The following is a 21,721-nucleotide window of genomic DNA, read 5'->3' as shown; positions in this document are numbered from 1 at the left end:
TAATAATGACGCAGAAGGGATGAAGAGATGTGTGAATGGACTTCCTGCCAATGTACTCAGGTCACACAAAAAAATTAAAAGGGTTCGTAAAAAACATACACACATGAATGCAATTGTTTATAATTCTGTACTGCCCCATGTATAATTTCCTTCTGACTGCTGTACCCATCTTGACCTTAAAAAGCTTTATTTTTGTTATGGCAGGGAATGATTTCAGGAGAAAATGGTAGTAACAGAAATAATGTTACCTCGACAAAATGTGCAAATATCTCTTTTGCATTCATGTTATATCAACGCAACAGAGCTATGTATAGGAAACAGGATTTAATCCCTGAAACTCACCACCCTTAATTACATCCTGAAACTGTGTTCTGCCAGTTCCCCAAACTTGAAATTCATTAAAGTTCCTCTAAATTTCCAAGCAAAATATGATCCCTGTGCTTATTTTAATTGGATCAAATGTAATTTTGATAGTTCAGACTAAGAAATAAAAAGGCACAAACACACATTTATTCATAGTACCTAATTTCCTCACCTGTGCTAGTTTTTATAGCTTATGACAGTACATTGGAGTAACTTCTCTGACCCATAAACTACAAAGCTGTTTCCTTGTTGGTTTTCAGTTAAGCTTTTGTTCTTCATTTCTGCTAAACTCCTACACGTTCACTGTTGCAGAAACACATTTCTAGAGTTGATTCATTAACAACACACAATTTCTCAACAGCCATCCACTGTTTCTTCCAACTTACCTTCAGGAAAACACCCCAGAATAGCATTTAATTGCATGCAAAGAACACTCTTTTTTATTTAACATACCTCATGTCTGAGTGCAAAACAATTAAACTAAAAATGTTAAAAAGCACTGCAAATGAACAGATCAGTCTATTTCCTTCTTGTCATCAGACCATGAGTTATTTGTCAGTGGTAACTAACATCTGTACTTGTGCAGAGTGTCATGACTTGACCTGAAATAGCTGCGCTTTACTGAGGCAGCACTACAACTGAAAAACATAGTGACACAGATGACTCTGTCCTCCTGTGATGTCTCTGGAGTAGTTGGAGAATTAAATGAAATGGCCTTTGCCTGGGGCTGTGTGGAAAATTGCAGTGTCTGAATAACAATCATTCACAGACAGTGCAGTTTTGCATCCAAGATTTTCCAAATAGCCAGGCAGATGGAGGGATGGAGTGGGAAAGCAATTTCCTATCAATAAGACTACTCTCGTTTTCTTCAGAAAATGCACCACATTGTACATCATGTAGCCTATCACTACAGCTGGGAGTACAGATAAGCTGGAGTGCCTTAATACTTATAATACTTAAATGCAGTCTGGAACACCTTTGCATTCAAAAATAACCATAAACTAAAGAGCCATCTTGTCTTCACTAACACTTTTTTTAATCCATTATTTTTTGTTCACATGCACAGAATACCTGCAGGACTCTCTGTTTTCACCCCCCCCCCCCCCCGACCCTCCCAAAGGGTGGCAGGAACTATCCCTGGTCGTTCTTAGAAAAGAGGCCTTATGCTCAGGCAAATTAATTAATGTGCACACCAATGCCATTGTTTAGTTCATTTTGCATGAACGGTGCTTGCATTCTCCACAGGTTCCTGATCAGCATACATATTCAGACTGTTGAAAGCAGTGTGTTTTTTTTCTCCTTGTGTTTCAATGAATGAGATATAAGCCCTTTATGTGGCCATCTGCATCCAGCCACAAGTTACGTAAGAGGGCATACTGCCAAGTAGGATACTAATTAATTTGCTTCTGCTATGCTCATCGATTGGTTGTAACTTGTGGACTTTGTGTTTGAAGCTGCTCCTTTAAGGACTCTTGAAATGTGTGGCCAAATTCCTAACAACCTTTCTGTAAGGTTAGAGATGATTACACCTCATTTATAATATCAAGGTAATGCACCGAAGGCCACATAAAGACACATTATATATTCTTCTGTGCATATGAGCAGAAAAATCATCACTTCAGAAGAACTTGGCTCATGAATAATACATATGCTGTTGGCAGTGAGGTGCTATTGTATTCAGTATGAAAGTTTTGTCACATTTGCTTACTTCTTTAATAGGACACAGTCGCATTTTAAGTGCTGTATGTCACATTGACCATTTGCCCTTTCAGGGAGGAAGCACAGCAGCTTTCTAAGGAAACAGACCCACCATATATAACAAAGCTCCAGTCTTCTGCAATATGTCGCTGCTTTCTTGCAGTTGCTGTTGATTCAGAGATAAACTGTTAGCCTCAGATGTATCAGCAGCTAAAGTGGAGCTGAAAACAGCCAGCAAAACAAGCGCGAATTTGCAATAGCTGCAACCGCACACGCGCATGCATCCATGTGTGTATGCACCCACGCACACACCCTCACACAAACATGTGACCTCTTCTTTGGCTCATGACCAACCTTTCCACAAAATCTTGTGCAAATCCATTCAGGAGTTATGCACCTTTTTGTGATAGGCCACACCCATCGCCACGCCCCCTCTTGGTCAAACAGCCTTGAAAGTTACTCAGCTCTACCTTCGGTCATGACCAACGTCCATGTCAAATTTCAGCCTCCTGGGGTGAAAACTGTGGCCGATATGGGGTGGGACACTTTTCGTGGACCAACCAACCAGCCAACCAACCGACCAACCGACCGACCGACCAACAGACAGAGCTATAGAGCTGCCGGTCGCAGCTAAAAAAACAAACTAATTGTCTGACTTTCCCTGTCCTGTCTTTTTGGCTGCAATGATGTGAATACATTTTTAATGTCTTCAAGCTTTGTGATCGGCTTTCCAGTACCCTGCAGAGAAAGATACATATTCCCTTCGTGTTTTTCATGGCCAAGTAGTTCCTCTAACAAGGGCTCATTATAAGCAGTCCTGTCAGCTTGCAGTTATGCTGTAAGACCATCTAGGGCAGGCTTATGGTAAAATGGACAATCCTTTCACATAAAAATAATGCAGAACCAGTCAACGAGGCAAGGGTTGTTGAATACCCCTCAGTATGATTCACATTTTTCATTCTTGTAGGTGAATCGTGAATTATAATAACTGAATAAAAAATGAATTTATATAATTAATATAGAATAATTATATTGTGTTATTGAGTTCAAGAGGGAAACAGCGATCATTTCAAACAATAAACATGATTTTGAGCCTTTAGGATAAGAGACAGAACTTATTCACCAGTATTGCCTCTTCTCCCACTCTGTGAGGTCGGGGAACATTGGCACATTGTTCATGGGGCAGGATCCACACCCAGACACTGAGCTCATGCCTGTTTAAAAGTACAAGGCCAGGACAAAGAAGTACTCTTGCGGCTGGCCTACATCAGTGATAGCATTGTCCATATGAAAGCAGTACTTTGTTTGCCTTGAAAATGTTGAATTCTGGTACCACTTAGAGTCTGGCCATTATGAGTTACGTTCTTCAAATTTTTACAGTCAAGAAGAAGGGGGAGAGAGGCAGAGAGACAGCAAGAAAGAGAAGGAAAAAGAGAAAGAGAGAGAAGCCAAATCATGAGTTATGGAGAGAAGGGTGTCATTAACATCTCTCTCTCTCGTACAAAATGAATGTAACCGCCTTTGCAGTTTATGTGAGCGTCGCAGCAATTAACAAATTAGGATAGTCACCAAAGAAAATTTTCACCATCCCAGCCCAGCACCACAAAAGTAACAGCAATCTTGTGCTGTTGTGTGTGTGTGTTTGGGTGGGTGTGCATGCGTGTGTGTTTGTGTTTCTGTGCGCATGAATTGACAAGACTATTAAAAAATGGTTACAATAAATTGTGCTTCTTTCTCAATGTAGTACTAAGCTGAAGTGGAATCTCAAATGTACTTCCTTCCCCATTTGAGAGTTCAATAGCTCCTTCTGAGAGTCAAAATATTTCTTTGTGTAACAAAAGGTATAATTTTATCTTTCATAGATACTGTATCTTCTTTAACTAGATTTTAAAGAGCAAATTAGAGCATTATAATACCATTTCACAATTGGTTTCTGGCATTATTCTGTCTTAACTCTGACTGTGTCCATTTGAAACCCTGTTAGCACTTCTGCGTGGATTGCAGGCAACAAAAAATAAAAATAAAAAATTGAGAAAATTATTTTGTTTAAAACACTATAAGCATAATGGGTTTTTTGTACTATAATTGTATCCATCGGCATATCTAATTAATCTAAGTATATCTCCATAATTTGACATACTAGTTTTGTAGCCTATATGGATGACACTTTCCAAACACGAGGTTAACACACATACATTATGCTCCCGTAGACAAGAGCCCCCCAAGAGCACCCCGACCCCCCATTCACAAGCAAAATCCACGGCAGATCAGGCCATGTGAACTCATTGAGAATGTTTGTATGGTCAGCTGACTGTACGACGTTCAAATGGGAGACGAGAAAGCCTGTCCTGTGTAATCGAGTGAACGGCGGCGTCAGAAGCCTAGCTGCATTTCCATGCCCATTGATATCCGGAGGAGCCAGCATGGGCTGAATTTAACAGGAAAGCAAACAGTATTCTTCACATTCGCAATGGATGAGCCAAATATTTTAAGACGTCGTGGATTACAGGTAAGAAATAACCGGGGCATCATGCGATTAATCATTTAATAATATAGCAACGCTTGTGATACCAAAAGGTTTCCGGCATGTCAGTTATAAAAGTCTTTGTTTTGTTTAATAATTATAATATCAGTGCTTATACACTGCGCATGTATTACAACTAGTGATTATTGTGTCATATTGATTATTGTGTCGGGGGTCCTGTTCTTCGCTTGAAATATTTAGTTACACTAGTGTGACCGCATAGCCTACGTCCAGACGCTGCAGGTTTCCACTGCTATTGTCTGTTGAAGTCATTAAATTAATCTGTTAATCTGCATACGATTACCTGTTGCGTTGCACATTTGGTGCATGGACGCTTCTGTCCAAGTCAAAGCTTGAGTGGGTTTCCCAAGTCGCTTCAGTCGCATTTACTACAGTGCACAGAGCTCCGCCCAATCTTAACACAGTTCGCTGTGCGTAAATTAATCCTTACTGCATTTGATCACCTAAAGGGGAAAAACATTTTTTGTGACGTTCCCAACACAGCTAATTTCAATCAGGGGTGGTTGGTTTAGCCTATATTTAGACTATTATGGCACTTTAATCACTTTGGAATACCAAATTAAAATTTATGACATTTTTGACGCGTTTGAATAAATATCTGATATTCACGAGTTAGCTATTTATTTCCACGAGTGAACACTTCGGTCATAATAGCAATGGCAATGGGAAAATATGTACTTTGTGTAAACGTTTGAGTGTGTATAATTGTTGTACAAATACTCAATTATTGATGTTGAATTCAAACAAGCATGCATTTGTCATTACCATTAAAATAATTATTGATCGCTGTCTATGTAAGTTTACGAATAGTTTATATCATAAAAAATTCTCCTGGTGCATTTTTTCTAAGATATCAGAAAGAGGTCTAATCAGCAATTAGCCTATAATGTAGCCTATTTGTGAGCAATCGTATTTTATGTTGTGATTATTTGCTCACAGTTCATGGTTCAGTATGTGTACCGCATACGAAGAAGGGGGGCGTGTTCGTGTAGTTTCTTTTACGATTTTAAAGGCACATTCGCCTTTATTCTTTCGCCTTTCTTCTCCTTGTGAATACGTGTATATTTTTGTCTCAGGCATTGGTAAGAGTAATCAGTTTCTGTTACTGAACCTTTAATTTGTCATTATTATTGTCCATTAAGTTATATTTAAAAAATACTGTTGTCTGATTAGCATCCCTTCATAAGGTAGTTTAATTTGTGAAGAAGGGTGTGGGTGGTTGCTGTCTAGAGGGGGGTTTGTGGGTATTTGCATCACCAGTTGCTATGGTGATATCTGGGAGAGCCTCGATCTAGTGGATTTGCTTTGCGGACGGGTGGGCTGGTGTTTTCCCACTACAGTGTCTTGGGGGGGAGGGGGACAGAGAGAGCGTCCCCAGATTAGTCAACAGCCTGCCTCAATAGACATGTAGGTGCACGTGAGCAGAAAGAGAATGCAGAGAGGCGGCACCGCGTACTGACACAGCACTCCTCTTAGCCACTTTCGTGACAGGATATGGAAAAAAAAAAAAGCCACGCAAAGTCTGATGCATATGCTGTGCGTTTGTCAAGAGTCCTGCATGGTCTGTACTTTCCCATTTTATGAGCTGAGTCAAAGTTGAAAATTGTGGATGACTTATGAAACAGATTCCCTCTCAGGACATGACAAGATGGACATGGGTATTTTAAGCTGAGACAGCAGGTTCTCTGAATTGCAAATATTTATGAGATGATCATTTTATGTCATTAAATATTAAGGCGGATACCAAATCCTGTGTAGATTGAACCTTTGAGATGAGAATTTGACCTTCGGCACCGTGCTGCCAACGGAAGGAAGGAAACTAATGACTTCCAGATAATAAACTACCCGGCCAAAAGTAGAAGGATACAAAGACTGAACATAATGATGTAAAATGGAAAAGCATCCACCTCCTTTAAAAAAAAAATCTTAGTTAATCTTTAGTGATAGTAAGACTTGCCAGAAAACCAACAGACTGTTAAGCTGCACTGCCTGTTATGTGCCATTGTGCACATGATGGAACCAGCTGTGAGTTGTTTTTGACATGGAAGCAAAGGCACAAATGGCGGCCAACCATCTTTCTGTGGCTTGTCAGATTCAGAAAGGAAGTACGCGTACTTCAAGATACATAAAGCGAAGAAGGCTACAGGTAACCCATTTAGAAAAAAGAGCGTGTGTAACCTTATCATCAAAGAGTGTACAATCAAAAGTACTCAGAATGTGCCTTGTTTGAAGGAAGGGGTCATGATTGTTGTTCAGAATGGAAACATGCCAGTTGTTGCGGAAATTGACTAAGCTGTAGCTCTGTAGCAAATGTGAGCCTGATGAAATGATTTAGAATGATTATAATTATCTCAAATATTGTTACATAACCAGATTATTTCACTCATTAAATGTCAAAGGTGCTTGAGTCAGTGCATCAGGAATATCTGTTAGTTACGTAGCAATGATGGAAATTTAGCTTGACATTTTCATAGTACCTTTCCCTTACATAAGCAGTAGTCAAGGTAGCACGCATTTAATTTACAGCTGATTTCACTCTGTGTTTTTTTTTTCTTGATCATTTATAAAATAAATCTTACAGCATTAGCGGGACTTGGGATTTTCACAAACTCTGGGCAGGCGAATGAATCTTTGATTCTGAAAGAAATAGTTTTTTATTGCCTTGGGGATTATCACAATCTGGAAAATCAGTTTCCTTCATGCCATCTTGAATACAGCTATGCATGAATTATCAGGACTTTGCTCAAGAGAAACCTTCAAGTAATTGAGAAGTGTGCTTGTCCGATGCCTGCTGGGTTTATCATTCATTAAATGTTAATTATTATTCTGCCTCAGTTGCAGTAATCGTGTATGAGTATAGGTCTAAGATGATTTATGTTTATTGAGGACTATGGAGGAAATATTGTGCAGCTAATAAATGCATACATAACATAGCCACACACGATGGATACACATATACATTCACAGACATACAGATGTGTTGCCTACTGAAGTATCCTGGCTAACAGCACACTTTTGTTGCTATTGCTGGTACCCAGTAAATGGCTTTCAGTGCTAACACAACTGGACCCGTTGTGGAAATGTATATACTCTATTGCATTTTCCACTGGCTGCCAGTCATAACGTGTTTATTCACATCTCATATCTGATCAGACCTCATGGCATTGTTTATTCTTTGATGTGCTCTTGAATATATGTATATGTATATATATTTAAGCCAGGCTACACCACAGTATGATGACGAGAGAATGTTTCTTCTATGCATTCATAACGAAAGACTGAGAAATTATCAGGTCTGAAACCAACATTGGTTGAATCTTAAGATGTGGCAAGATATGATTTTATCACTGTTAATTTCATATTCTTCACATTCTTACTCTTTAAAGTGTAAAACCAATTTGGTTTATCAAGATAAGCTGGATCAGTTTGTAAATATTGTTTCAAAATTCAAGTGGAATACGTACCAGTTTAGTAATTTCAAATACCACCCCAGTGCCATCTTGTGGATAGTGTGTGTACATGAATGCTAATCACAGAATTACTGAGCATGATGGTTTTGCAAGAGTTTCCTTGTAACATTGTCCATGTCATTCCAATACAACTACTTCCACTGATGTTTCCTTTACATCTGTTCTAATTACAGAAGGAGCTGAGTCTTCCCAGAAGAGGCAGTATGTGAGTAAAAAGTTTTTTTCTTTTTTACTTTTACACTGCTGAGAAGAGGAGAACATCACCTGCATCCTGGTAACGCAAAAGGGCTGCTGGGAAATATAGCTCAGGATAGTGCAGCAGCAGAGGAGTTGAGTGTGGGCTTGAACACATTGGGGCAGACTGAACATGGCATTGCCAGAGATTCACTAGTGCATTGGAGCGTGCAGTTCTGTTTTATGCTGATGTCGCAGTGGAGCTGTTGGTATTACAGGAAGTATTCTGTGTGTGGCTTTTCTGCAAGTCATTTCAAGACTTGGTTGCAGCAGAGGTGAACAGTTACTGAGTTAAATAATGTGACCTTTATGAATTGGAGCTTTGCATCTTGCTATTCCTTACTGCTATATCTGAAAGTCTTATAATTTAGCCCACAGCCTTGGGCATATTTGAACTACACATTGGAATTTACACAGTTGGGGAAATAATTTAATAGTATGAATTGGATTTGACTGACTTTACTGATATTATATTTCCAGAGTTCTGTATTTGGGGTTTAAGGGTAGGATTTAAAAAAACAAACTCATTATAATCAATAGATGCTCCTTAACAGCCCCCACTGTTCTATTTCCTTGCTTGCTTGCCCAACCTGGTATAATTTCTATATTGTCTTTGTTGACTTTTAATACACAAATGCAGGAATCTATTCTCTTGCCTTGCAAATATACATAGGTCCACACTGAAATAATGTGGGCTGTGCCATTTTGAAGAGGAAGCACAATGCAACAATCGTGGTTCATAGTGGGTGAACCTTTGTTTGAGAGGTGGTTAATGATTATGCAGATGGTTTTATACTGTACATATTCAGTGAAATCTCCATGGTGATTGTTGTTACATTTGTCATGGTGAATGTTCAGTAGTCCTGATGGATTTTTTCTGGTTTTCAGTTACTTCACCTGTTCCTTTGAACTGAATTTATACATAATGCAACAACTTGACGAATCTCTCCACTGGACAACTGAATTATGTAAACATATTGAAGAAACCTTTTGATGCCCATTGATGGCTTGTTGTTTATAGAATTTCCATTAATGAGTAAACAACCAGTCCATGTTAACGTATTTCTTAGAGGGTAGCTTTTGTATGATGACCTATTTAGCGCATAATGGTGTAGCTTTGAATTATCTCTGGAAGAGGCCATCAGCTCCTCCGTCTCCAACTGGATAGCTGCCGCCTCCACGGTTTACCTCCTTCACTGCTTTTCAAATACAACAGCCTAAATAAATGGTCTATTTATTTTTTATAACATAATAAAGAATAAAATTTAATGAGTTTTAGTGTGTGTGTGTGCGTGCATGCACGCATGCGTGTGTGTACTTCTGTTTTTCTTGTGCAAAAATCATGAAACTGCGACTCGAATCACAGTCACTTACACTGTGTGTTATGTGGCCATCTTGTCCATCCAACACTGTTGAACTCACCTTCTGCCGTCAGAGGAGCTAAACAGAACTCTGTAAAATGTGGTGTACACAACTAGGCAACAATGAGTAGTAAATTACCAGTAATACCTTGAATTTTGTATTACATTTTAAGCAGTATGGCTAGCGCTTTAAAAAATATTACTCTCGGAGTTCAGCTGGACATGGAACCCAGAAGCCAGAAGTTATCTATTGTTCTTTTAATTCTACAGTTGTGATATAGTCCCAGGTGGTGTAACAGTAGACCTCTGTTCATATCACATTTGAAGTATGAAGGACCTTGGAATATTGTTGAAGAGATGTCTCCCTATTGTGCTCAGAATCATCGATTTTCTCAGAGGTGGTGCATGCCTACAGCTTTTGCATTTTGTTAAGAATGGTATAATTCCCTCATTTTAAGTAATACAATTTGTATTCTGTAAGTGCCTGTATAGATGCCTAATGTTAATTTTTCCTTTCTTCTGTTCATGATCTATAAGTGAAACTTAGTAAATCCTTAACAGATGTCTTGCAGTATTTGCCCTTCAAATGACCTGTTTACCAACAGTTCTATGAATCTCCTAAGTATGAGTCTCACGTATTATTCCAGCAAAAGGAGAATACTAGCACATGTCCTTTTACTTTGTTCTGCATATTGAATTGGCAGTTCAAAATGGCTCATATGAAAAAGGCAACCGTGAAAAAAAAGTAGGTAAGCCTCCATCACCATGGTTACCACAGGACCAGACTCTTCCCAGAGCTCATCTGCTGTAAGCTTTTCAAAACAATGCAACGACATACCAATTGGAATTCACAGGGAACCCCCTGCTGTATTTAGGATATTTCTATATTTAAAAAAAAAAATGTATTGATTGAATACAGCATGCAAATAACTTCTGACAACATTTCCCCTTCTGTTTTTGTGTGCTTGCAATCGCACACAGGTTGACCAGAATGAGTGGTTGCCTACTCTCTTACATAGGAAAGATGTAAGACGGTAAACTGGTCAACAAATACAATTGGAAACATCGCATGTGTAAGTTGTTGTCGTATTTTGAACATACCAAAGTGTGCACACTAGGGACAGGAGGGGCCTTGATTAGGTGCTCTGTTTGTTCAGCTGCCTGAGTGTGTGTTTCAGTGTGTTCAGAGCTATTGGAGATCTATAGGAGGTAAGTGTTTTGTTCTAACTGAGAAGTCGGAAACATGTATTTGTAACTGTGTGGTATCCTGGGCAGACTAAATCTCCTGATGCTACTCAGGGTCAGCCTTGGACTGTGCTTGGCGCCTAGCAACCAACACTAACTGCTGTGAAGCCCCTTAGAAACCATTGGTGTATGAGTTTTCCGTAGAGAATACAGCATACACAAGTGTAATTAACTCCATAGTGCCCAGAACTGATTTGAGATTTGTGCAGTGTCACCTGTGCATTTTATATGCAGTACAATAGTGGATGTGTAACCAATGAGTTACATATTTGCATCCAGGTTTAAAAGCCTGCAGGAATATATGAGAGGAAAGTATGACTTGTGACCAATATTTTTCTGACAACAATAAACAATCAGTGGATCCAATAACAAAATGCAATCTCCTTTACATAGTACGGCACCCATATTGAATTCTATTCACAGTTTTGTCACCATGGCCAACAAAATGGGCTTGTTGTACGTCAGAAAAGCAATAACGGCGTTTCCCAGTGGACGTGTCCGTTTGCAAGTTAATTAGTTCTTGTAAATGACACATGTTTGAGGCTTATGTCACAGCACAGAAGCATAGTTGGCCATAGTTAATTGTGGTGAACAGATTATTTTATGATTTCCCATTCGTTTATGAGGGATCTCGATCTCGTTGCAATGACTTTGATGTGATTTAAAATCTGTTCTGATTTAAAATAATGATGCATATTTAAAAATTACCGTGACTGATTTACCAGAACTTCCAGAGAGGAGAATTCTTTAAATAAAATAATTCGTTTGTGTGTGAGATCTAATGGATTAATTGGAAGAAATATAAATTCCCTGATATCTCTTAGCTTTAGTCACGAACGCTCTCTCTCTCTCTCTCTCTCTCTCTCTCTCTCTCTCTCTCTCTCTCTCCACCTCCAAACAAATCACATGGGAATGATGATTACATGATTCAGAACCATCTCTCAGTCTTCGCTCTAATAGTTGCTTGCGTTTGGTGTTTGGTCATTTCTTTTACAAAGCATAATTCGTTTTAAACGCGTGTGGGATACGCTCTATTGAACGTTACCAGCAGCGAAGAGTGTTACGCATCACAGCGAGGGGCGATGCCCTGAAGACAGTTCAAACCTGATGGCTGAGTGAAAGCTTGTTGTCCGTTATTTTTAGTGCCCTCCCCGCGATGAAGGGAAAACCGTCGGCGAATTTGTTTGTTCCTCGCCAAGATTGCTAAGGAGGAGCAAGCAAGCAGTTAGTTAGTTAAGGTGTCTTCAGGCAGAAACTACAACGTCTTAAAACAAGATGAAGTCAAGGAGGGATAAGCTCAAAATCCCGTCGCTCACTCTGGAGTAAGTTTTAATGTTTTAAATATTGTATTTCTTATGAATTACTAAGTAATACATCCTCGGTTTTGCATGATAAATCATTAACTGGTTGTGGAAAGAACGGAGACAAAAGGGAAACCCCAAGTACCCGAGGTCGTACAGTATTCAGAAGTATAATGTCGGTAAGCGTTGATGTGTCCTGGGGAAAGGATAGGATACTGCATTATTAATAACAGACAATAATGAGCCGCGTTTAGAAATTGTGCGTTTAGCAGAAACCACGACGGAAAGTTTTGATGCACACATATGCAGTACGTCAGAAAACGCGGCGTAATAATAATAATATGCTCTTTAATCTTTCACCTGAATTTTCTTTGCTAATGGAATGGAGAGTCGATACTATTTTTCATGACGAGTGGTGTGATGGTGGCTAGGCAACTAGCATTATAACCATAAAGCATAGGTTCAAATCCCTAGTGGGAGGTTGTTGGTATATCAAAGAACAGCTACTCATATGAACTTTAATTGTGAAACATGGTATGATGCTATGGAGTTGTTTTGCATCTACCGGTCTTAGTGCTCTTGTAACATCAGTGAATCGTGAACTCCAACAGATACAAAGACATCTTGGCCAAAATTCTGGTATGACACATATCGTTACTAGTGAAATCTTTGAACAATTATATTTGTATTAAAGAATATTCTTATTATAAAAATATTTTTCCGCGTTTGTGCATTCAGTATAGCTCATTACCTGTGCTGTTCATTTTATTCAGCCTTTCTGTGCTCATCTTCATCCATAGTGCCAATCATTTTGGAGGGCACTCTATATTGCTAGCCATGCGAATGCACACAAGGCAGACTGGCACAGGAGTCCACAGCTTGGCTGACTCACCCTTTTTATGTCTACCAAGACACCTGGTGGCAATCACTAACTTATTTAAAATAGCTACCACCCACTGTGCATCTAGAACAATGTATTGGATGAACAGGTGTTAAAAGCCTGCGTGTACTGTCGTTTTGATGAAGATATCATCAAATATTATTGTCCCCTGTAAGACTAACCATTATATAGGCTGTAGCGTTAACAAAAGAAAAATGTGGAAGAAAATGAATACCTGCACTAATACATATCATTGTTCTAGAAAAAAATACATATTCTGGAACCCACTCACACACACAGACACAGTCGCACGCACACACACATACACACACATGCGCCTGCACACACACACACAATCAAGACCTTGTGGAGTTGGAGAAAATATTGTAAGGAAAGAAATGTACACTAAGTAAACAAGTTGTGCACGAATGAGTAAGATTTTAAGAATTGGGAAACGTGAAGTGCAACTTGGCGGGGCTCTTGTAGCCCACTCGTTAAGTTTAATCTATCTGTTTCTGTTGTCATCCTGCATATTATTTAATTCTGTTTTATTTATTTAGTCAGGAAAATGGGGAGCATTGTTGGGCTGAATGGCCTGTTCTCGTTGTTATGTTATGTTATCTTATCTTATATTATTTTATTTATTTATTTTGCGGATGAATATCAGAGATTATTTGTATGATGAATGTACACTGTATAGAAAAATGAAGGGGGATGAAATGTAGAAACTGAAGGTATTCACCAAACTCACTGTCATGTTGCTAGGAATGTAATGTTAAATGTCATTCCTAAACTGTTTCCACATACTCTGATTACCAGTTGCACCCTCCCTTCAGAAAAGCCAATAGTGAAGTCATACTTTTCCCACCTACTCTACCACCTCATTGAATGTGGCCAAGGTCTGCCTACTAGACTTTGATCCAGAAGGTGCTCTTCTCTGGCACTCAGACTTCTATTTAATTGAAAAGTATACAGTGGTCTGTATAATGGCCCTCAATCTTGGGTGCACCACCGAGAGATAAAATTGATATTTGAGCATGGTACCTTCCCTTTTCCACTTGCAATCGATTTGTAGCACACGGCATAGTGTTGCATTTAATAAGTTGAGGTGTGTGGGCTTACCTTTATATTTTTTAGAGCTACACAGTAAAATGTCAGTGTTAAATTAACTATATTACATATGGTCCCAATTGTCATATGTTAGAGTTGAATGAACACTAGACATTTTACTGTATAACCACAACATCTGAGAGCTTATGGGTCTGCTGCAGAAACTGAAACCACACGCTAGGGTTAAAATTTTTCAGGAAATTTGAAAACCTTTGCAAAATCTTCCTGTTAATATTTTTATGCTGAACAATAAACATTTATAGTATGCAAAGATTTCTGAAATCTGAAACAGTTTACATATTGACTGTTATTATTATTATTGTTGTTGTTGTTGTTGTTGTTTTGACTTTAAATGGACTATGATAATAAACACATCAGGCATGTCTGGTGAAATAACACGTTTGAGTGCAATTTAAATAAAATATTACTCTCTTTACCTTAAACTGAATTAAATGGTATAAACTGTTGGACAGCGAATGCTGGGGAATATAAAAGAACAAAGGGACAGTAAACAGAAGGCGTTAAATGAGGCATGAATGGTACATTATAAATGAACAGAGACCAAGATTCTACAATGCAGAGATCTTTGCGCAAATGGTTGTTTTCCCAACCATTTCTCTCCATTACTATGACAACCCGTTCTACCCTCTGCAGCAGCCGTTGCTGTATTGTGTACATATTATAACAGTGCCACAATATTGAAAAGGTACTTGTGCTGCAGCTGTGAAGATAGCACCATAAAGCTGGTCAGCAAAATTAATTTAAGAAAACAAAACTGTAGGATTACAAACCACCTGAGCAGCCAGATAGACAACTAAAAGTTAAAGTAGCAGTTGATAAGGCGCAATTTCAATGGATGAATCTTTAAATAAATAAGAAGAGGGCACATTCAGACATCACTTGTTGGTGGTCTTCAGTGCTGTAGTTGAGTGTTTAGGAGTACATGTAGCTGAGTGATTTTTGTGCATATTTAAGGCCATAAGCAGGTTGCATGAAGGCGAATCACTGCTGTGACATGTCACAAGTTGGCAGGTATAGATATTTCAGGTTGTGTATGAAGATAAATGTAATAGACCTTAATCCAGTAAGCTACTTTAATAGCATTTACTAGCTTATCTAATAAAATAAATGCATTTGCAGCATGAGAAAGAGAGAGGAATGGGCATTGTTGGAAATCATTCATAATTTTTTACTTTCTTTTATTGAAACAAGGGACTTGTAAATACCAAATTTATCATTATAAGTCTTTTTTGGAATAGATACGCTTTTTAAATAGTCACATGCCACATTTGATTTGTGCCACATGGCATTCTTTGCATTCATTACAGCAAGCACCTAAAACACAGTATTTTAAGTTTACTACCATTTGCTTCATTGGATGCTGGAACAGTGCTGCATGATGGTGTGGGGGATTATGCTTAGCTTGTGCCTGCTCAGTTTCCTCCCCCAAATTGAAGCGATGAAAGACGGTGCTTGGCAGCAGTACACACCTCCTGATTTTTCTCGACATGCTTCATCCCAGAAATGTGGGATGCGGAGAGGAATCAAAATGAAGCGCACGGAGTAAATAAATGGTGCTCCACCAAACCCTGAAGCAACACAGTGTAGGATGCCACTCAGCAGACAGCAGCCCTGAGAGGCTCTGTGCCTGATTCTGATGCTAACTAATATCATAGGATTCCTGTGGGCATGTTCGTTTGTGCTTTAATGCAGTTTCCCCTCCCAATCTGATTAGTGTCTCCAGGAAGACGCCCTTCATTGTGGAAGAAAAGTATCCACAGCACATTTAATGAGGCAGGCCTGTGTGACCTGCTCGCAGCCTGTAAGAATATGATCAGCACATTCAGGTTATCTTCAGCCCTGCTAGATGACAATGGAGAACACAGAAAACTGTTGTGTATTAAATAAGCAGACAAGTTATCACAGTCATTTTTAAAAGGCATGTTCAAATGATTTTTCCTCAACGAAAGCATGAAATTACCTTGCCAATTCCTCATTGTGTCCCAAACATCCTTGTCTCCAGTGTGTTTTGGCCTCCAGAGATGGGACATGCCAGGTATGGTATCTTGTTGGGTACAGTTTTGGTCATGTTCAGTTATGTCTAAAGAGGAAGAGGAGACATGTCTACTAGATGTGTCCACACCTTAGTGCACTACAACAGTGCACTAAGGTGTGGGGAAACAGAAACAATTTGCAACAGAGTAAGATGAGGTCTTTCAGAAAGTAAGATGAATAGGTTACAGAAAAAGTGTAGAAGCAGGGAAATTCTGGGACTTGTCCATTTTTGGTGCCAAGATTCCTTATTATCTTCTGCCCCTGGTTACTGTGGCTGTTTTTCCACAGAGAAACACATACATTGGACATGTCTTGGTATCTTCAGTGAGCACGGTGTAGGCAGAGATGGTCACCTGCTTCGTCACTAGCACATATGGCTCAGACAACCATCTGTCAGCTTGCTTCAGGCCTTCGTATGACAGAATCTGATCACAATTTTGTGCATGGAATGGAATTCATCCTGAGTGGTGTTGTGATTTTTTTGTTTGTGGTGTTCCTTTGCTTTATGATACACATGATATATTGGTCTTCATCTACCTTGTACCAGTTAACAGATAGTCATAAAACTAGGAAAAACATTCTCAACATAAATTTGTTCAGTTTGTATGTTAAATGTGTATACAACTGTTTTGCGAGTATTCTTGTCATTATGTTATCTCATAATCAAATGGGAATTTAACTGGAAGGTTCTCTAAGGGTCTTGTGTTGTTTTGTGTCAGCTGCTGGGTAGTTTAATGATAAGTCATGCTGTTTGTGTGCATTTTCTGTCCAGCAGTCTATTAAAGTATAAATTAAGGTTTGAGCTTCCTCAAATATTTCATGTGATTTAGCATCACCAAGCTGGCCTCAAAATGAATTCCTTGTCTGGTGTTTATCCTGGCTGGAAATCCAGTATTACAGAGAATACTGTATTTGCCAGATTTTTTTCTTTTTCTATGTCAAAAAAACGGATTCAGTTTAAATGTAAACACTTCCATGTACGTTTATGGATTTAGGATTATCATGTCTGTTGTGGAAGATTACAAAAGACTAATTTGTTATCATCTCACAATAATCTTTATTGTGCAATCAGGCCTGTTAGTGCCTAGGATGAATCTGGTTTAGGATTATGTCCACTCTATGATGAAAATGACAAAAAGTATTATGGAAATTCATCTTTACATCATTGTTCTGTTTCTTATATAGCACCAACAGGCCAGTGATTGCCCTCTCAGTCTCAGTGGTGCAAAATCACAGTTTAAACCACCAGTTTAACTCTAATCCAGTTTTGCTTGTTTACTCACCATTTCTGATATTGCCTTTAGACAGTGCTCACTTTGACTGGCGGACCATGTGTTCCAGCAGCTCTCCATGAGTATGGATCCATCAGCATGGATTTAGCCACTGTTTCTACTTTGTCAACACATTAGTCCTTGAATGATATTTCGGGTGTGGTTATGGTGGATGATGTTGACAAGTCTGGAGGACTTAGAACTATCCGGTCTTGACACATTGGAGATGTAATATGCATTGCCGATCCATTTCTGTTCTTATGTTATGTTAAAGTCATGCATGACTGGCTAGAACACTTCTAGACGGTGAAATTGCTTGGTAAAACTTATGGAGCTTGGCAGAGAGAATTCTAAATTTGTCCAAAGAAATTATTTTTCTGCATGGCAGTGGGTTCCATTTGGCCTATGCCAAAAAAATGTTTTTCTTGTGACTCAAGATAAAAATAATTGTAGTCAAGTGGAGCCTTAAGTTATGGGCCTTTTGATCTTGAAATGTTATAAAGATTGGGCATTTACACCCTGTGTGTATATCATTGCAAATGCTATGTAATATTTTAAAATGCGAGCTCTGTTTGTCCTCCCCAATGGTAGTAGTCTATAATAAGCTAGGCCAAATATAATTGAAAGAATTCAACAAGAGCAATTAGCACCTTCAGAAAAATCAATTATCACCTCTTGTTATTGATATTTTATAGCTGGCATTGCTCTGGTTCAAAGTACTTGATCCTTATTTGTTCTTTTGGTGCAAATCACTTACTGTGAGAATGTCCTGGACTTTTGTAGAATGGATTTTGTGGCTAGCTCGGAAACATTCCTTCAAATCAGTTTTATCAACAAATACAGCATTGCCAAGTCGACTTCATAGAATAATGAATCAAATAATAATAGGCCTTGATATTGTGGCTAACCTGAACAGATGCCTGAATTTGTTCCTTTACTCTGTTACAATTCTTTTTGCATTAAATGCAGAACAGAATTAATTATTACAGACACACTAGGCCATCTAAGGGTAACAGCAGGAACTGTCAGATTGTTTCGCGCTAAAACGTAGTGAAAAAACACTGACAAGATTTTATCACAAGGCTAAACCAAACCGTGCTTGTCTCAACATTCTGTTCCATAAACATTCTTGTTGGGGCAAAAAAAGCATTATTCTGTAACGCGCCCAGGAATCAAAGCCATTGATTTACGCTAAACAGAATGCATTATTTCTACCAAATATACTTTTTCATTACGTGATGTAAGCGTACTCAATTCTGGACCCAAACGGAACGGCAGTGATTCTACGATAACTAGATTACTGTCAGGGAGGTTTTTCCACAGTTTTGGATGCTGAGTGGGACTCTGTATGGGGGCGTATGGGGGCATTCATCCTGCGTCCACAAAGGTTTGGTCCCACTCCAACTGCAATCCCATACTGTTCCAGTTATCCCTGCACTGAAATTTTCTTGAAGAAGTAATTGGATAATTTCCGCTTGTTAAAACAACATAGCCAAACTACTTTTTTATTGAAAATAAATTCCTGCAGCAGAAATAAATTGATCTGGCAAACAAATGACATTTTAAATTAAATTTGAATAAAATATGACATTCATTTTAAATGAAAATCAGTGTGTTTGTCAATTTGTATGCAACATGACTACTTTGTACTGAGCATTTGTCACAGTAAATGTCTTATTGCTTTAGGTGGTAAGTTCGGCACGCTTAGTGGTGCTTTCTACATCACCAGCAGTGATTTCAGCAGCATCTGCCAGCCTTTACTGTATTGTGCTGTTATCTGATGCTGAGTGAGTAGCATATAGGCTAGGTATTGTCAAGTGCAGCAGTAGCATGATTCTCTATTTTTTAACACCCAGGTTGGTTGTGAAATGTCATGTGCACAACTGCAAATGGGTAAGCATAAATGATTTTTTTAAAAGCTAGATCTGCTGTAATTTAGTACTTTATTAATATTACTAATGCAGGCCTGTCAGAAACTTGATGGTTTTTGAGTATTATTTTATATAAACTTTTTCATTCTCGTCCCAAAACTATCTTATTCAATCTCCTGCTCTTGCCACCAGCACTATAACTTTGTCTTGCACCATAACGAACACTGCTGGGGCCTGTGGGATTCCCATCAGTTATGCAGGGCACTGTTGAGACGAATTGGGAGAGGGAGAGATGGGTAGGGGAGACGCTGAGTGAGTGCACTGACCCGTGTGAACGTGTCTTGCCTTCCAGTTTGTCCCCCACTTGCCAGAGCCCAACTTTGCTGAGCCCTTGCAGCCCCTGCAGTCCTTGCAGCCCATTACTAACCCTACATCCTTGGAGGTAAGATGACCCACCTGCACGCACACTGCTGAGTGCTGATTCCACACCTGAGGAGACCCAGCAGAGCAGCTCCCATTACACTGGGCAAAGGTCGTCGCTTTTCACCTTTTGTAAAGACAGCTGTAATGAAAGCTCTCATCCCTCTGCAAGTACACCTCAGTGAAGAGCAAAGCTGATGCCTGTACACTGCATTAACCCAAATAGTGAATTGCAACACTTCGACAGCACTTGGAAATTATTTATTGCAATACACTCATAGTCTTTACACTGTGCCCATTATAGAAATCAGGACTGAGGATTGCGTAACCAAGTAGGAGTTCATTGTGCGAAACATTTCACTGGCTTTGTGGTTATCGAAATCCAATCACATATTACTTCACTTTCCATTGCACATGTGGGTTGCCTGGCAACCCCCTATGACCCTGCAGAGAAAAAGCAATGCATCAAAAAAACAAGGTCAGTGTAACAGTATGGGTGAGAAATCTCCTGGTATGTTCTATGCATTGGCAAAATAATCCTACATATCGGTAATTATGCTCACTCACAAAATCAAGTTTTAAATTAAATTCTGTTGGCAGAGTTCTACATCTGTTCAGTTTTAAAGAAAGGCTTGAAATGGCCATCGTATTTTACATATATTTACTTTTCAGAAAGCATTTTAAAACCTTTCAACAGTACTGATGCTGCTATAAGAAAAACCTAAGAATATAAAAAAATATATTATAATGAGAACTGTCCCTCATTTATGAACAGCAGTTAAGACATTCATGTATCATGATAAATTGCATAATTTTCAGTTTTTTACGTTTAATTCCACCCAATATTCAGTCGTAAAATTATGGTAATCCCATGAGAATCTAAAATAAATGACCTTTTGTTTTTAAGAGACAGTTATAATAGATAAAGTAATCGTACCAGCTCTATTTAGTGTCTCACTCTATGTTCCTTCATTAGTACCTTACTGAACAGTCAGGTCACATTATCTGGCTACAAAAGGTCGCATGGCGGCCATTTTTTGTCATTAGCATTGCCATTGTCCTGCCAACTTTAGCTGTTTTGCTGATCTGTGTAGCTTGTGGTATTTGCGAGCATCAGAGGATGGTATGTTCTTTAACTGCATTCATCTTTGCATAGGGTGTGGGTGACTTGTCCAATTGATGATCAAAATGATTTTATGAAAAAAATATACACCTTTTATTTGTCATGTTTTAAGGCAACTGCCATGAATATTGCTTTCCATTTTGTGCTTGTTTTCTGTGGTTCACTTTCTATTTTGTGCTTGTTTTCTGTGGTTCACTTAGCATTTTACGCTTGTTTTCTGTGGTTCCCTTTCTATTTTGTGCATGTATTTTTAGGGTTGTTGTAACAGGGATACCACTACTGCTATTTCTACAATCAATATTGGTTGTAAATGTTTACAACTATTTTTGATTTAAAACAGATTTTGCCTCATAAATAAATAAATCCCAGGTGATTTGTAGAATTATTTATAATATTCTTATAACATCCAGCAGCTGGCTGCCCAGTATAGATCGGAGTCACCATAAATAGCTCCAACATCAGTATACTGTCACATGCTGAAGAATTAATTTTTTATTTAATTATTATGAGCAAAATTTTTTTGAAAAAAGGTACTAATTAATGGAGAGTTTGGTAGAGTACCCAACATGTGCCTCAATACATTACATGTTTTTTCTTACTATGCCACATGCCTGTCTGGGTGACATCTGAGTTACACTTGTACAATAAAATGATTATTTTCACAATATGTAAGCAGACACGTACACACACTTGCCACTCACCATGTATGCCACACAAGTACATGCAATACACACACACACACCCACCCACACACCAACATTTTAGTAGCACCTG

The 21,721-nt window shown here is 38.7% G+C and overlaps 1 protein-coding gene across 7 annotated transcripts in view; it reads left to right on the top strand.

Moving 5' to 3' along the window:
• The first annotated feature begins 4,436 nt into the window (after positions 1–4,436).
• The window catches only part of LOC135252862 (microtubule-associated serine/threonine-protein kinase 3-like), a 51,395-nt gene continuing 34,110 nt past the window's right edge, over positions 4,437–21,721 (top strand). For 2 of the 7 annotated variants that reach the window (XM_064331466.1, XM_064331465.1), the window contains exons 1-2: positions 4,438–4,570; positions 8,250–8,281. In XM_064331466.1, the coding sequence (XP_064187536.1) occupies positions 4,457–4,570; positions 8,250–8,281 (146 nt within the window). In that variant the 5' untranslated portion in view covers positions 4,438–4,456. Of the gene's footprint in view, positions 4,571–6,650; positions 6,753–8,249; positions 8,282–11,824; positions 12,239–19,756; positions 19,847–21,721 lie in introns of those variants that run through there. The other 5 variants (XM_064331471.1, XM_064331468.1, XM_064331467.1 and 2 more) reach the window with 5 other exon arrangements.

This window comes from Anguilla rostrata, chromosome 4, assembly GCF_018555375.3.
Source record: "Anguilla rostrata isolate EN2019 chromosome 4, ASM1855537v3, whole genome shotgun sequence".
NCBI classification, from domain to species: domain Eukaryota; kingdom Metazoa; phylum Chordata; class Actinopteri; order Anguilliformes; family Anguillidae; genus Anguilla; species Anguilla rostrata.
The sequence above is the reverse complement of the archived record's forward strand: the minus strand, read 5'-3'. Positions and strand labels throughout refer to the sequence as shown.